At 60.1% G+C, this 16460-nt stretch overlaps 1 protein-coding gene across 6 annotated transcripts in view; it reads right to left on the bottom strand.

The window, feature by feature from the left end:
• Nucleotides 1-16460, bottom strand: part of ATP6V1C2 (ATPase H+ transporting V1 subunit C2) — a 53510-nt gene that overhangs the window by 4915 nt on the left and 32135 nt on the right. For 2 of the 6 annotated variants that reach the window (XM_047744741.1, XM_047744742.1), the window contains 8 exons: nucleotides 13603-13697; nucleotides 9095-9186; nucleotides 6691-6789; nucleotides 6063-6131; nucleotides 3826-3918; nucleotides 3620-3713; nucleotides 1155-1292; nucleotides 251-348 (listed from right to left, as the gene is read on the bottom strand). In XM_047744741.1, the coding sequence (XP_047600697.1) occupies nucleotides 251-348; nucleotides 1155-1292; nucleotides 3620-3713; nucleotides 3826-3918; nucleotides 6063-6131; nucleotides 6691-6789; nucleotides 9095-9186; nucleotides 13603-13697 (778 nt within the window). Of the gene's footprint in view, nucleotides 1-250; nucleotides 1293-3619; nucleotides 3714-3825; nucleotides 3919-6062; nucleotides 6132-6690; nucleotides 6790-9094; nucleotides 9187-13602; nucleotides 13698-16460 lie in introns of all 6 variants that reach the window. The other 4 variants (XR_007129973.1, XR_007129972.1, XM_047744744.1 and 1 more) reach the window with 2 other exon arrangements.

Raw genomic sequence — 16460 nt, 5'->3', positions numbered from 1 at the left:
AGGCCCTGGCAGGTGCGCAGACCAGTACAGAACCTGCTGGAGAGGGGGCACGACCCCCGCCCCGGGGGCCGGCAGGAAACGGACACGGAGCATAGGACTGCGGGGACTCAGGAAATCCTACGCATGTCGCCAAGAGCCAGGAGCAGCACGGGGAGAGGGCGGGAGGTGGTGGTGGTGCTGGATGGGACAGGTGGCAGCCCCAGCGGCCCCCCGAGCTGGCTGCCCCCAGCTAGGCGCCCCCTCCACGCACCTGAGCACGGACTCCACAAACACCCTCAGCGCCTTGATGTGGATCCAGGCAATGAAGGCTTCGCTGAAGTTCACTTTGAGCCAGCGCAGCAGCGGGCCCTGCGGAGACAGGACAGCCGGTGACGCCCGCGGGCAGCGGCGCCAGACGCCAGGCCAAGGGCAACACGGGTCCCAGCAGAGCGAAGCCTCGCGCGGAGAGACGCCCGGCGGCCAGCAGAAGCAGCGAGTCGGCCGACCCCGGCCCACGTTCCCGGGGCACCGGGTGCCCGGCAAGCTCAGCGGGCCGCCACCTGGCACATGCGTGGGGCCACCAGAGACCGGGCTGCGGGGGGCCGGGCAGCAGCGGACGGGCTTCCCCCGACACTGGGCCACCAGGGAGCCCACCTCTGAGGAACGCATCACATCCCCTGCCACAACCCCGTCCTGGCATCAGCCACCAGCTGCCGATTCTGGGAACTCCACAGAGCCCACCTCCGAGGCCACAACCCCGGTCGCCGAGGCTGGCGTGGCCGGTCCTCTAGGGGAACCCGAGCGCCTGGAGCCAAGGCTCCGAGCTCCCACTGATGCTTCCGCTGCCCACAAAGGTCAAGGGTGGGTCCAGCCAGCGCAGCCAGGGGAGGAGAGCCGAGCTGCCTGACCCCCACCAGCCAGCAGGGCCTGCCCCCGTCACCAGCGGCCGCCACCTCCAGGCAGGGCAGAGGACCCCTGGCCACCATGCCAGGGGGCGGGGGGCAGCTCCGAAGACGCCCTCCACACGAGGAGGCAGGCAGCGTTCTGGGCTCCTCGATGGAAGCCCTCCCAAGCCACACTGGGGAACAGAAAACGCAAGGCGCCGTTTCCTCCGAAGATGCCTGCGCCAGCGGGACATGCGAGCGGGGGCCCAGGGCCGCAGGGGTGCTGCTTACCTCGCCCTCGCCCTCACTCTCTCTCTCTCTGTCCGTCTGCCCCGCTGTGGGCCTAGCGGGGTTACCTAGCGGGGTTACCTTAACCTTGTGGTCCGGGAAGGTGGAGGATCCCTTTTTAAGAGCAACACAGGAAGTTTGCTAAAGGCACAGAAATCATTTATTAATCTTTCAGCAAACACACATCACAACAAACACACAAAATCCGCATCGCTGGGAGAGCACGTGGGACGCCGGCCCGCCCTCGGGCCTTGCTGGCCGGGTGGACTAGAGATGGGACGGGGCGGCGGGGGAGGGAGGCTCAAATCTTCGGGGCCCCTACCGCAGGGACAGAGCCAATGCCAGCAGCCGGGCAAGCTCCCAGACCCCTGCCTGGCCTTGGTCGGGACCACCCCTCCACAGGCATCCAGGACAGGGGACCACGGAGCGCCCCTCTGCCCTGTCCAACCACGGCGGCTCCATGGCACTCATGGAGGCTACATGCAGAAAATGAGCCAGGCACGCTGTTGGGACCTACCATCCTTTATCCTCTTTTCTCTGCAGACAAGGAGAAAGCCCTGGAAAATCCCACCATGTGCTCTCCAAGGGAGCCAAGACCCCAGGACCTAGCCTGTCCCCTCTGGCTGACAAGTACCAAAGATGGCGCGGGTCACCCCCAACAAGCTAAAGGGGAAAGAGGTGCCTCGGAAGCCAGGGCAGGGCTGCCCCCGGCTGCCCCCTGCTCAGTGGCCCACAGCCGGAGCCTCGAAAGGAGCTAAATGTTTCCGAGTTCACGTGTCTCCTCTGGAGCTCCATTTCCCCTCCACCGAGACCCTGGCAGGGTTCCTGGGGCAGCCTGGGTGTGCAAAGGCCTCCATTTGCCGCCTTACACCTGCGAGGAAGCGCCAGCTGGCAACCTGAGCCCCAGACGGCAGGCGACGAGCTCCAGTGTGTCACCTTGCTCCTCAGGGGGTCTGTGCCAGCGCCGAGGCTGGTGCCAAAGGCACGATGTGACCACCTGTCCTGTGGGCAGGGCCTCCCGCCTGACGTTGGTCAAATCTGCCACTGTCTCACCCCCCGCAGAGACACCGGGTAGGGGGCCCAGGGCCGGGACCCAAGCCAGCAGGGACAAGGCTAGAGAGAGACCACCGGGCGTTCCTGGGCAATCAGGGTTTGGGGCGAGCTAAGGCCAAGGAGCAAAAGGGAAGGTGAACACTTACCCTGCCTGGGTGTGGGGGGTCTGAGGCCTCGGGGCCCAGCACCTCCTCACGGGAACAGCCCTAACTCACAGCCCGGCAGATCTGGGGTCCGAAAAGTGTGCGTTCACTTAGTGTGCACACGCATGTCCACTCACATATGTGTCTGCTTGGGGGCAGGTTAAAGCCTGCCACAGGCACCACTATAGGATGAGCAACTGTCTCGTCCTCAAAGGGGATGGGCCCGTCCAGTGAGGCTTCGAGAAGCCCAGTTTGTGGATCCCCACGCTGCTGCTTACTTCCGAGGGGGTGGTTTGTCTGGAGTCCCTGTGAAAAGGCCACTGACCAGAGAGGTCAAGCCAGACATGCCGATTCCACCCGCCTGAAGTCAGAGAAGGCCCGGGGGGCCAACACGGGGCACGAGGGAGGGACTTCCTGCTCTTCGCCTAAGCCCGTACTGGCAGCTTCATGTTTACACAACAGCTTTCTTCCAGAACCTGAAGTACATTCTACTCCTTCTTCCCTCGTCCCTACACTGGAGGCCAAATTGGAAGTTTCTGAGAACAGCACCCAGTGGGGATGGGAGGGGGAGAGGGGCCCTGAAGATATTCCGCCAGGGGGACCCCCAAAGCCACCCAGCTTAGGTCTCTCCACAGCAGGAGGATGCCCCGTGTGGAATGAGCCCTTCACACAGAGCAGCTGAGTGACTTTCCCAAGGCGACACGGTCACATTCCCAAACTCCAAGCCTGGTTTGCTCCCCCACGAGCTCAGCAGCACTTGCACGAGGAAGGTTTCTGCCAGGCTGTCGTCAGAAACCTCAAGGAGAAGCCCCCACTCTTTGCTGAAAGCATCGGGGGAATAAATCCAGGGGCTGACGACAGGGGCTGTCCCATCACGCATGAGAACCACACTGAGGAGGCTAGCAAGGAGACTAAGGGGACAGGCCTGCCTGCGCTTGGCACAGGGACCCCTGCCTGGATCCCCACCTGCCTTGCCCAGATCTCGGGGCACAAGAAGGTGGGGGGGGTTCTCCTCTTGGGGGAAACGCTCCATGACCTCCCAGAGCCTCAGTTTCTCAGGGGCACGTTGGAGCTCGGAGTCCCTTCCTGGAGGGGCAGGGTCAGGACTCAGGAGCTCTCCCAGGGACGGCGCCCAGCACCCTAGCTCACAGCTCAGGTGTCCCCTGGGTGCCCCGCCCTGGCAGCCTCAGGTGACACACATCCCGGGCCGCGTGCCCCCAAGGGAGGGGGACGCTCTAGAAAGACGCCCACCTGCCCATGTAGTCTACTCACATACTGTTGCTTCTTATCAGACAGCAACCTGCTCATCTCTTCCCTTTCCCTTTTAATTTCTTTCTCATCATAGTAAAATTCACGGACAGTGAACCTTAAAACAAGCAAATGAGAAGCTTTCACCAGGAAGCTTCCGGATGGAGCAGAGAGACCCCTCCAGTGGAGACAGCCCAAACCCAGAGAAGCCCACTGAGGCCAGCCCTTACTTGTTCTCTTTGGCTTTGGTTTTGAAATCCTCGATCACTTTTCGAAACAGGGTCACCGTGAAGAGGCCGCCCTCGTTGTCCTCAGCAATCAGTCTGGTGGAGAGAAGCATCTGGTCACTGGATGCCTCACCACAGCTGAGGTCAGAGCTGGGCCAGGAGCGGCCTGTTCCCTCTCCCAGGGGAGGTGGGTTCCCGCCAAGGGGCGGCTGGCTTGTGGGCAGGCAGGGCCCCCCCACCCCACCCCCACCAGCTGAGGTCAGGGAACCAGACGCCCCTTAGGACTTCCTGACTCCTGCTCCTTCCACCCCCCACCGGGCTGAAGCCTCTGGGGCCTCTGGATGATCTAAACGCAGACCCTCGAGGGGAGGGAGGGGCAGGGGACTAGCTGCAGAGACCCCCGGTTTGGCTCCAGTGTGTGACGTGCTGAGCGATGGAGCTCTTCCCGGGTCTCAGTCACCTGTGTGTGCGTGTTGGGGGGGACCTGCCCAGGCTCTGACGCGCTACGCTCGGAACGAAGCAGGACAGACAGACTCTAGTCGGTGGAAACTGTCCCACCGTGTCCACCTCACGTTCAGTGTCCCCATGTTCCAATCAGCCAGCCTCTGAGGCACGCAACACAGGGCCACAGTGGGCACCGTCCCAAACACAGGGGTCACAGCAGCCAGAGGTCAGCTCCTTTGAGCCAGCCTTGTCGGCCACAAGACCTAAGGGAAGCCCTTCGCCAAGCCCGGGCAGGTCTCACAGGCATGCTGGCCAGGTCACCTTTCCTGTCTCTGGGCCACCCCAGGCTCCAGAAACTTTTCCAGAATCACCTCTGCAGACCCTCCGGTGGCTCGTTACAATGCAGGGCCAGGGGTTCCAGTCTGAGCAGCCAAATCACCTACTGAGGTAGCCGGAGGGGTCGTCCCCCAGCTCGTGGCCACAGAAAGCCAGAGTCACAGAGCACTGGTGGCCTCTGCCGAGCTGGCGGGTCTCAAGGACCAGCCCCTCCATCCGGCGGTCTGCCCTCCTCCTCTCCCTGCGGACGCCCCTGGCTTCCTCCTCTGGCCTCCCCTCATGACCTCAGGCTATGGCTGTCCTGTTCCCTGCACCCCTCAGTGTAGCTCCTGATCGCCGTCTCCTGTGAGCTGTAACCCCGAGAGAACCACCCCAACCGGAGGGGGCCTCAGAGCGGAGAGGGGCGCGGGCAGAGCTGCCCTCACCCTACGCTGTGCACCCAGAAGCAGGTGAACTGGCGCCGCCAGCCGAGACTCACCGCCAAATCTTTTTAAATTACAAACTACTTCAGACATACAAAAAGGTATAGAGACGGGCCCTGGGTAGCTGTTGGTTAAGCGTCTGCCTTGGGCTCAGGTCATGATCTCCGGGTCCTGGGATGGAGCCCCACTTCCAGCACCCGGCTCAGCGGGAGTCTGCTTCTCCCTCTCTGCCTCTCCCCTGCTCGTGCACGCGCTCTCTCTGTCTCTCTGTCTCAAATGAATAAATAAAATCTTTTTTTAAAAGAAAGGCATAAAGAATAACAAATACTACATATAGGCGGGCCTCACTTAAGACTTAACACAACGCTCACGCAGCAGAAGCCCCAGGCCCCACCCTAGCTGCATGTCACTCCCTGATCCGAGGTCACACTGCACTGAGTCTGGCGTTTCCAATCCCCCGAAACACCCCCTCAATTCTCCTGTGCACCTGCACGTGCCCAGATCACGTATGGTTTAGTTCCATCTGTTTCCAGGCCTTGAGTAACTGGCTTCACGCTGGGTGTGCTACTCAGCCACTGGCCTGTCCTGCTCCACCCAGGACGGTGACACCCACACCTGCTGCTGCGGACAGCCCCCTGCTGGGCTGGTTCCTCCACGTGCGTGGTCGTCACGGTTTGAATATATTCCTGTATCTCTTCTCCTGCCACTTTCCCAGCTCTCACTGGCCACTCCTGCTCTGACTCCAGCAGGCCGGATGCTGCTCCAACTGTCCCCACCCCACCCCACCCCCGTGGCCATCACAGAGCAGAGCGCAGTGAGGGGGATCTTTACCAGCATACAGCCAGAGGGGGCCTCCTGGAAGAGGGGGCAGGGAAGCGGCATTCTGAAGGATACAGGGAGTTTGGCACGTGGCTGGGGGTACGGCTGCAAAGAACTCCAGGCTAAGGGACTCTGATAAGCTCAAGCGGGGACGGCTGAGGGTCCCTGTACCCCCACAGCATACTTGGTGCCTAGGTGCCAAGGTGGGGTTTCACTCACTTAGTCGACCGAGGGACCACCATGTCCGAGAGAGATTCATAGGTTTTTTGCCATTGTGCGTAGCTTGGTCTGCAAGAATACGGATCGTTCAGTGATTTCTGCAGAAAGGCTGGGGGTGTTCGAGGGTTTAGGACACTGTACACCCCTTTTCCCAAGGGACTGAGATCAGCAGGCCTGGGCCAGAGAGCCCCGAGCACCCCAACGTCCTGCCATGGGCACTGGGGACCCCCTCCCCAGCCTGGTCCTGGACCCAGCCTCCCAAGGGCGCCAGACGCCACAGACGGCCCAGGTGAAGGGTTCAGCTAGATATGTGTGGAAGCTTTCCAGTCCTGACCCTGTGTGGCCTCGGAGAAGCCAACTGACCTCTCTGGCTTCTGGACAAGGGGGTCACAGGCGCCCCCGCCCCCTCCCCGGTTTATTGTGAGCAAAATGGGCTCCTGTCTAAGGCTCGTGGCACACGGAAGCTGCTCACTGCTTTACCTGTGGACACTCACCCTGCTCCCATTCCTGCTGCTGGGGCCCTGGCCATGGAGGGCCCCCCTTTCTCTCCATTGGGCAGGGCCGGTTTCCTTCCAGGATCACCAACATGGGCTGAGGCCCCCAGTACCCCCCTTCCCAGGCCACTTACTTGGGGACAATGACCAGAAGTGTGACGAGATACTCAGAACCCAACACGAAGTCTTCTTTGCTCACGATATCGCTTAGTGTCCGGGTGAAGAGGTTTCCCCTGAATCCGGGTGGGACAAAGGGGGCACGATTAGCAGAAAGGCAGAGGGAGGTCACGTGGGCCTGGGCTTCTGGGACGCATGGACCCCCGCACATCCTCAGCACACAGGCCCTGGGTCAGGAGGGCAGGCAGGAAACATGAAAGCTCAGAGGTCCCTGGGCTGAGTGTGCCCCCTGGTCCCCCAGCTGAGGGTGGCCAGAGCTGCTGGGGCTGGCAGGGCCAGAGGCCCCCTCATCAGTCCCCCGAGGGGCGGCAGAACCCAACATCACCATCACCCGTGCTGCCCCTGGGGCTGCTGGGAGGGGACCGTGGGTGGCAGGCAGCTTGAGTTACACCAGTGTCAACACTTGGGCTACACTGAGCTGAGACGGGCCCAGAGAGAGATCCGTGTCACTTTTCACACCTCCCAGGTCCAGCTGCCAGGGGACATCACCTGCCGTTGCTTTCTTCATGCCCAGCAGAACCCGGTCTCCATCGAGATCATGGTATTTTTAGCACATGGTTCAAGGTTACTGGAGCAGCAAGTAGGCCAAGGACGGCTATGGAGACTGTAGCCTGGGCACCCTGGCCGTGTCAGCTAATATATTAGGACCCGACACTTCCCTGGCCAATGGGTTTCAAGCACTCCGCCAAGGCCAAGGTCTTAGGTAACATGCCACCTCCAGCCTCACCTCTCCCACCCGCGCCTTCACTGCTAAGTCCCTTAGGACCCTCTCCAAAGGCACAGGGCACGTGCCCCCTACCACACCCCCGTTCTGCTATCAGGTCTGCTCTGTCTCATTGATGCCTGCACTCCCGAGCACAGAGCTGATTTTCTGCAGACACTTGTTGGGTGAGTCACTGTGAGCTCCCCGAGGGCAGAAATCCCATTTTCTTCTGCGTTGTAATCTTTAGGGGCTGGCATAAAGCCTGAGAGGATAGCAGGTGCTTACTACACATTTGTCGGAAGAAGAATGGGCGAAGGCGGCAGAACAGCTTCACCCTCTCCCCCTCCAAGTGCTCTCAACAGATCAGCGCAGAGGTGAATCAGCTGAATGACGAGGCTGGGCCAGATGTCTGCTCAAGTCCCAAACGATTCCCAAGGAGTCCACAAATCCATGATGCGACGAGTAGATGGCCCAGCAGGCAAATGGTCAATGCCGTGATGGCTCTAAGCCAAGGTCACCATTTAGGGTGCTCCCTGCCATCGGAGCGCTGCCCTTCTCCCATCTCATGCCTTCCCAGGGCAAAGAATGAGGCGAAACTCAGGGGATGCCCATTTAATTCTGATGCAAATTCTGCATCAATTTGCAATTCTGCAATTCTGGTCACGCAACCAATGGTAACCATTTCTAGTTGAAGTGCACCTCTCCCTTTTTGGTTTTAAATTCTCCGCTAATGTACCATATGCTTCTTTCACAAGAAGACACCTGGCCCAGGGACCATCCGGAGGGAGAGGTGGGAATGGGATGGTGAGCTGCTCAGAGGAGTGGCTGGTTCTGACCTCCCATGGGCACTGCCCTTCTTTGGAGGCTCTTCAGACAACTGCCAACAGAATCAGATCCAGAATCTGGGGAGCCTGGGAAGGTCCTGCATGCCAGCTCAGCCCGACTCAGGAGCATCTTCCAGACTCCACAGCAGGAGCTCATCTGGCCTTTCCTGACATGCCTCCCAGGACAAGGCACTTACTCCCTTACGAGAGAGTTGCAGCCGGCATGACACTGGGTTTCTGCTTTTCTCCAGAAACCTACCACCATCTGGGTGATTGGTGACTGGTGTCCACTGGCCACACAGTCTGCTCCCTCTCTCTTGTGAGGGGTCCGTCATTTGAGTGCAGGAGGCTCCAGAGTCCCTGCGGATGCTCTGCTCTGGGCTGCAGCCCCCACTACCCTGGGAGCCCTCCCAAAGGGCCAGGCTCGGCTAGTCAGGTCCCCCCACTGCCTTTGCAGAGAGGGTCCTCTGCTAAGTTTCCTCCAGAGGAAAGGTCTTAGGGCCCCCCAGGTGTTCTCAGTAACCTGGGGAGGTTGGGAGAGGGAGGGAAGCGGGTGAGGGGCAGCATGGTGTTCCTCTCTGGGCTCAGGCAGGGGGGTGCCATCACCCTGGCTCAGGCCTTTTCACCACGTGCACCAAGGCCCCCCTCCCAGTCCGCAACTCCCAGAGAGGCAGGAGGGCTGCGGCGTCTGCCCATCTGCCTCGCTGGTGCGCTCTCTCTCTCTCTCTCTCTCTGACCCAGCACAGACCCTGGTTTACCCAGAGACCTGAAAGGCACACTCCTGCCTCCGTCCGGCCCCCACCCCAGCCTCTCGGTGCAGAAACTCAGACTCACATGGATTTCTTCTCCAGGTTGTCCAGGTTTGTCTTCAGAGTGTTGTAGGAGGCTGTTCGGGATTTCAGGTCAGTCTCGATTTGGGCCAGTTGCTATTCGGAAAAGCAAAAGACAGGGCCCAACTTCTCAAAATGGCCATAAAGTGAGCACAGCACACTTCGGAGTAAGCAGTAAGTAGTCAGTGCCGCCCGCTTGTCCGGAACGCTCACGTTTCCCCCGCACCGCTCCTGCACACATGCCAGCATTTGGCCCTGCGTAGCCCGTGGGGAGCAGGGGACAGCTTCACGTTCCCACTCTGCAAGACTGCACACGGGCACGGCTGTTCCAGAACCCCTCAGTGAGGTGACTCTTCTGATCGCAAGCCCTCCTCACACTGCCAGGCCAGCCCAGGCTGACCCCCTCCTGGCTTCTGGGGGGCCCACGATGGCTCAGCCCTGCCAATGCTGGGTCCCGGGCTCCACTGGGCCCCGCGGCCCCCTCCCACGGGAAGGGGTGGGTAGGCAGGAAGGCTCCTTTCAGCTTGCATGCAGGTCACGGGTCTGGCATGCAGGAGATCCCGTTGTCGAATTTCAGGGAGGGTGTCCCAGACCCCCACCCGCAGCAGGCCCGGGCGGACATGTTGTGGGAAGAGGGGATACAGGACGAGCCCAAGGCCCACGGCCTAGCTCTCCTGCTTTCTGGCTGCCTGACCTCAGCGGCCCCACCTGCTCGGCCAGAGGGATGATGTCCTCCCAATGGCTGGAAACAGAAAAGGCAAATGCCCACCAGGAAGCCTTCAAAACACAGCCCCTGGCCCCCGGGCTCACGCTTGGACAGCGGAGTCCCATCATCACAGAACTGCTTCAACAAGGGTGGGCGCCCCCCGTTACGGAACACAGCGCGGCCTTCCAGACGGCCGCGGGAGATTCCTGCGCGCGAAGGCCGACCCCCCAGCTCTTGAGGGACCGCACCCCTCCTCCCAACTCAGAGCCCCACGTCCTGAGCCAGCTCCCTGGCGGCGCGCAGTCGCACCCCGTGGGACCCCCACTCCACGCCAATAAACGCTGCTGACACGGACACCCCCAGTGTCGGCACGCGACAGCACGGAGGCCGCCTGAGGGACCGAACGACCCCGAGCTGAAATTTACAGATTTCGTTCGTATAGACACGGAAGGATCCACTTCCAAAGGTTAACACGTCGCTCACCTTTTGGGGGAGGAGGAAAGGGAGTGGTTTAGTCATGGGAAGCTTTTCCTGTTTTTATCGTTGTACCTTGATACGTCTGATTTTTAAAATAAGATATGTAATTTTTTTTTTTTTTACCATTTAAAAAAATCTCTTCCTTTAAAATGACAGATTTCATGGGAAATGACAAAAAGATGACACGGGGGACACCCTGCTGGCTGTTGGTTCGGTGTCCGGTTCTTGACCCCGGGTTCGTGGGTTCAAGTCCCATGTCTGGTGTAGAGATTACTTTAAAAAATGAGTAAATAGAGACGCCTCGGGGGTTCAGTCAGTTGAGCGTCTGCCTTCGGCTCGGGTCATGATCTCAGGGTCCTGGGATCGAGTCCCGCATCGGGCTCCCTGCTCAGTGGGGAGCCTGCTTCTCCCTCTGCTGCTGCTCCCCCTGCTTGTGCTCTCTTTCTCACAAATAAATAAAATTTTAAAAAATGAGTAAATAAAATACTTTTAAAAATCGGACAGAGATGCCATGTACCCGTCTTACATAACAACGGTGTGTAATCATAAGCAAGAAACTAACTCAGGTACAATCCACAGTCTTAACTTTTAAAATCATATATATATATATATATATATATATATATATATATATATATATTTTTTTTTTTTTTTAAATCAAACAAAAAAGTCCCCGTTCAGCAAGGTGAGGTCCACCTGCCCCAGCCAGAGTTCCTCCAGGGAGCGGGTGCCCCACCCAGTGTCTATGACCCCCGTGTCTGTGACCCCTGGGAGGGAAGCTGGCACAGGCTGTACTGAGGGCGTGCGTTCAGCTGGGCTCCAAGGTGGGGGGCCAGCTGGCCGAAGCCCCAAGAGCTTCGTGGACCCTCCTGCAGAACCCAGAGATGCTTCCGGTGGTGGAGACATCAGCCGCCAGCGCCCCGAGGGGGTCGGCATGGACCCCCCACCCTCAGCAGCACATGTGCGTGCTCAGGAGTAAACCTTGTGCCGTGTCACACCGGTGAGGTCTGGGGGCTCTTCTGAACCAGCCAGTGGAGACTGGCACCAGGTGACCGCATGTGCTGCCACATGCAGGGCGGGGAGGGGGCAAAGCCCTCCCCACCCTTGAGCCTCCTCTTTAAGGGACACATTGAGCTCAGTTCCCAGCAGTCGGGAGGGTCTGGGGGCCCGGCCCTGACCACCTTAGCACAGGGCTCCTCCAGGCTGGGAGACCTCCCCGGACACCCGGCAAGTGCAACTCAACACCCGGTGACACAGCAACCTTTGTGTCCCCAAGGCTCTCCCCATGAAGGACCTCCCGTTGGAGGAACAGACCTGAACCAGGGCTGAGGACATCATACACGGGGTCCTGGTGCAGGTCAGCCTCCGGGGCCAATACTCAGAGCCTCAAAGAGCTCGTTCCCTGCAGTGGAGCCGGCCCGGGGCCTCCTTGGGAAGCCTTGTCTCTATGTGCCCCACCCCCCAATCACACACACACACACACACACAGCACAACCAAGACCTGCATTCCCATCCCAGGTCCCAGAGCAAGCCACTGAACCTCTCTGCCAGCCTCCTCATCTGAGACCAGAGGAAGGGGTTCCATCTCACGGGGGTGACACGGGAAGGGGACCCTACCTCGTGGGGGTGACACGGGAAACAAGAGCCCAGCGTGGTTCTGGGCACATAGGGAATGCTGTCAACACCGGTGCCCTCCTCCCCGTCCCTGCTTTCCTGCCAAAGTCACTCTCTGGGTCCCTGAACTAGAGAGAAGCCAACTTCTGTCCTCCACAACTGTTCTGCTTCCCTCCCGGTTGACATCCTGTCGTGTCCCGGGGTCCTCACTGCTAGCCGGCACCCCCGGGACAGCCACGCCAGTGAGCACCGTCCTGAGAGGACGCAGATCACAGCCTGACCGCCTGCCTGGCTCGGCCTGGCCTCAGAGAGCCCCGTGGGGTGCAGCCGGCCCCAGCAGCGATGGCGAGCCCCCGGGTGGGTGGCGGAGGCACACAGGACCTCCGGGAAGCCACACCTGGCTCAGGTGCGCTGGGCAGCTCCTCCTCAGAGGGCTTTCCGGAATCACTGCCCAATTGTCCCAGGAGGGGCCGGGACCTCTGTGGCGTAAGCAGTGCCGGAGGAGCCGCACCCAGATTCCGGAGCCTTCTGGCCCCACCCGAGTTTCCACAGACACCGGCCGGGCACTAGCCCGCCATGGCAAGCACACAGGGCTGCACTCGGATGGATCCCAGGGGCCCATCTCCTGCCCCTGACCCGCCCAGACACACCTGGGTGGCTCTGTGGTCTGAGGAGACAACAGGAAGGCTTTGTTCCTGGCCTGGCTGAGACTCTCCCCGCCACCTGGGCCAGGAGGAGACACGGCCTGTGAGGGGCTCAGTAGATAGTGGAGGGAGGGGGGCAGTCCTAGGCCATGAGCGCTCACCCTCAGTGAGACAAACAGGAGTCAACAAGGCCACAAGCCCCCACAATGTCCCCAGAGACTTGGGCCACAGTGATGTTACTTATGAAGTAAAAGCTGGAGGCCGTTGCTTACCAAGATGGTAGAACTGTGGCGTGTGGTGCTTACTGGCCTTGCTTTTTTTTTTTTTTTTTTTTACGATTTATTCATTTACTTTTAGAGGGGGATACAGAGAGAGAGTCCCAGGCAGACTCCCCACTGAGCGCAGAGCCTGATGCGGGGCTTGATCCTAGGACCCTGAGATCACGCACGACCTGAGTTAAAACCAAGCCGGAGGCTTAACCGACCGTGCCACCCAGGTGCCCCTTCCTGGCCTCACTATCGTCACAGTCGCCTTAAAGCAGGCGCAGGACCCGCTGTGATGCCTTACGTAAATGCCTCCCAGGAGTCAGGGCTCCTAAGCCGGACTCTCCAAGGAAGCAGATCCTTCTTGTCAAGCAAACAATCACTGCGGGATGTGGTGGGGGCATGTGGCTCTCATGAGGAGGTCAGGATGGGGCTGAGCTGCTCCATTAGCACCTTCCAGAAAGTAACGAGCTGGAGGGAACCCACAGAAGGGGCACCAGGGGTGCGTCTGGTGGAGGCCGCCGCCTGGCGGGGGACATGGCCGGAAGAGGTGGAGGGAGGGCAGGTGCCCGCCTTGAAACCCCAAAGTCCCTGGCCTTTCCCAGGGCATGGAAGGCCACGCCTGAGAAAGGCACCAGCGGACACCGCCCAGGGTCACTCGGCAGAACTGGGACCCCACCCAGCCTCCCGACTCTGGCCTTCCAGAAAGTCCCTCTTGGCACCCCCGCCTGGGCCCCCAACACCCTGGTGGTCAGCAGTGCCCGGGCGCCGAGGTTAACTGTCCCCCGAGAGAAGGCCGTCCTCTCACCTTTGCCAGAGTGTCCACCACGCTCACCAGCGGCTGCTTCGCGGGGTACTTCGCCATGTCCCACTCAAAGTGGGTCACAAAGGATGTTAAGTCAACTGGAAGGAACACATTTCAGCAAGTGAGTGGGATTCTCCCTGCCTCATGAGACCAAGGTTGCCAAACCCTGAGCCAAGCAGCCCCGCTGAACCCAAGGAAGCGATCAGAGAAACGGGGGGACAGAGTCGGGGCTCCGGGAAAGCACACCCCCACCCCCGGTGGAGTACTGGGCCAGCCACACGCCTTCCGTCAGGACCGCCAGCAGCACCCAAAGCCCCTCAGAAGAACCCACCAGCAGCCACACCTGTGCCCCGAACGCGCTCAGACGGCTGCCCCCAAGGTCTGCCTTGGGGAGATCCTACTTCCCCAGGAGGCAGAAGCAGGATCGGGAGAGATTCTGAGAGCCAGGCTCGTTCCCCGACTTTTCTGGTTGTGCTGGCCGCGCTCCCCTGTTGGGTTATTGTTCTGTTCTGAGGTACCTCGGAGACATACCCGACGGCCTCAAGCCAACCCCAAAGACCACAGAGCCAGGTATGGGTGCCACCTGTTCGCAAGAGGAGCAGAGCTGTCTTTCTACCGTCCTCACCCAAGCACTGGGCGGGGGCGATTTCAAAAAAGGCATTTTAGGGATGCCTGGGTGGCTGAGGCCGTTGAGCGGGCTACTCTTGATTTCTGCGTGGGTCGTGATCTCGGGGGCCTAGGATCGGGCCCCCCACTGGGCTCTATGCTCAGAGTCAGCTTGAAGAGTCTTTCTCTCCCTCTCCTCGGCTCCTCCCCCTACTCTCTCTCAAATAAATAAATCTTAAAAGAAGACGACGACGACGATGACGACGACAGTGGCGGCATTTTAAACCTTGGCAAAATACTAGACTCTGCGACTGTGGTTTTTGGTACGTGGTAAGGAGATGCATTTTTCAGTCCTTTATATAGACGTCTATAATGAGTAGACCAAAGCAGAGTTTTCTCAGCAAAATTTCCCTTTTCCCCTTGCTTTCTTGGCAAACCAAAACCCGCTCCCCTTGAGATGTTTCTGGTTCCCTGTTGGCTTTGGGCAGAGGAAGGAGCCCCGGAGTGAGGTCCCACATGCCACACGACTGAACCGGGGCCGACTCAGGACCCTGGGTCTCTAGCATGTTAGTAACTGGCCCCTCTGCACCTCAGTCTCCTTATTCGAGAAATGGGTGGGAAAGCAGGCCACACACCTCGGAGTGCCCCCTGGAGCCCGATGCTGCTTACACCCTGCCCCTCGCTCCCTGTACTAAGTCGGGTCAGTGCACGCGATGCTGGGGTGGCCCCCACCGCGAACCCGAGCCAGGCCAGCCTTCCTCCACTGGGTTCTCACGCCACAACACGCGCACGCCTGCCCTTCCTAGCATGTCCTTGTGCACGGAAAGGGCACTGGTGGTTGCTCACTCAACAGTCGGGCACGTCCACTGAACCCCAGGTTGCCACCATGAGGGGGAGCAGAGACCACAGCACCTGGATTTCAAGGTGCTCAGTCGCCTAGGGAGACAACCAGGCAAACCTCACACCCCGGCGAGCGGCAACAGAAGCGTGGCCTGGTGCGAGGGCTGGGAGAGCCGGTGCCTGACTCCCAGGGAGGGCGGGGAGGGCCACAGGGAGGGGCTGGAGGGGACAGGAGTTTGCCACATGGCTGGAGGGGGAGGGCACTGAGTGTGAGCTGAGGACACCCAGAAGAGGTGTGCGGGGGCCCAGGAGTCTCTGGGACAAGCCGATGGAACAGGAGGGCTGTGGCAGGGTCGTGGAAGGCCGTGTCTACACTTTCTCCTGGGATGATAAAGACACTATGCGCATATATGGAAACCGCCCCCACATTATCTGCCAGTAAGTGGCCATACATCGCTCCAACTCCAACAGCAGGGCTGGGAAGGTCACCAAGCAGGTTAGGACACCAAGCCTCTGGGGGCTGTGTGGTCAGTCATGGACATTCGTGCACTGAGATTTCTCGGGGGCCAACAGGGGCTTTGCAGAAGAGAAGCTGGCAGGAGAGTGTGGGAGAGAAGGAGCAGCTGAGAGGCGCCCAAGCTCTGGAAGCGGAAGGGGAAGGGCAGGCCCACACGACTGCCCACGGAGGAGGCCCAAGGCACACCTGGATCTCCAGGCGGGGTGAGAGCGTAGAGGGAGGGGACACTGACTAAGCTGGGCAGCTGCAACGGCAGCAGAGGACAGGAGGGGGCAGAGGGGAGAGGAGATGAGCTCAGCTCGGGGCAAGCTGGAGCCCGACAGGAGGGCAGCCGAGTCCCCAGGACGCAGATGGAGATGAAATGGGGCTCAGAGGAGGAAAGCAGCCTGCTGGAGAGGAGGGCGTGCCACAGGCGGGAAGGGCCTCACTACCAATCAGGCAGGTGACACTGACTGTTCCCGTTGGCCAGCACCCGGGAATTATTGCATTTAACTTCCCTTTCAACCCGACTAAGTGCTATCATCATCTCCATTTTAGAGGTTGGGACCAGCACGCGGCGGTGGGGCATACAGAGCGCCATGCTCCTTCCCTGTCTACCCACAGACGGTCACGGCTACGGTGTGCACGGTGGCCCACCTCTGCCCAGGAACCACGTGCTGACACGTCTGGCTCACTTGCCTTTAGAAGAGGTCCCTTGGGTTCCAGTGGGGCTGGAATTGACAAGAGTGGCCAAGGGGAGGGAGCTGATCCGTTAGGATGAGCGTCCTTGTAAGGAGAGACACCACGGAGCTCTCTCTCCCTCCCCGTGTGCTCTCTCCAAGGAAAGCCCCTGTGAGGACCCAATGCAGGAACCAGCCTGCTGGAACCTTGACCGTGAACAACCAGCGTCCAGAACTGT

This window comes from Lutra lutra, chromosome 9, assembly GCF_902655055.1.
Source record: "Lutra lutra chromosome 9, mLutLut1.2, whole genome shotgun sequence".
Lineage (NCBI taxonomy): Eukaryota > Metazoa > Chordata > Mammalia > Carnivora > Mustelidae > Lutra > Lutra lutra.
This window is presented reverse-complemented; position numbering and strand designations above follow the sequence as displayed.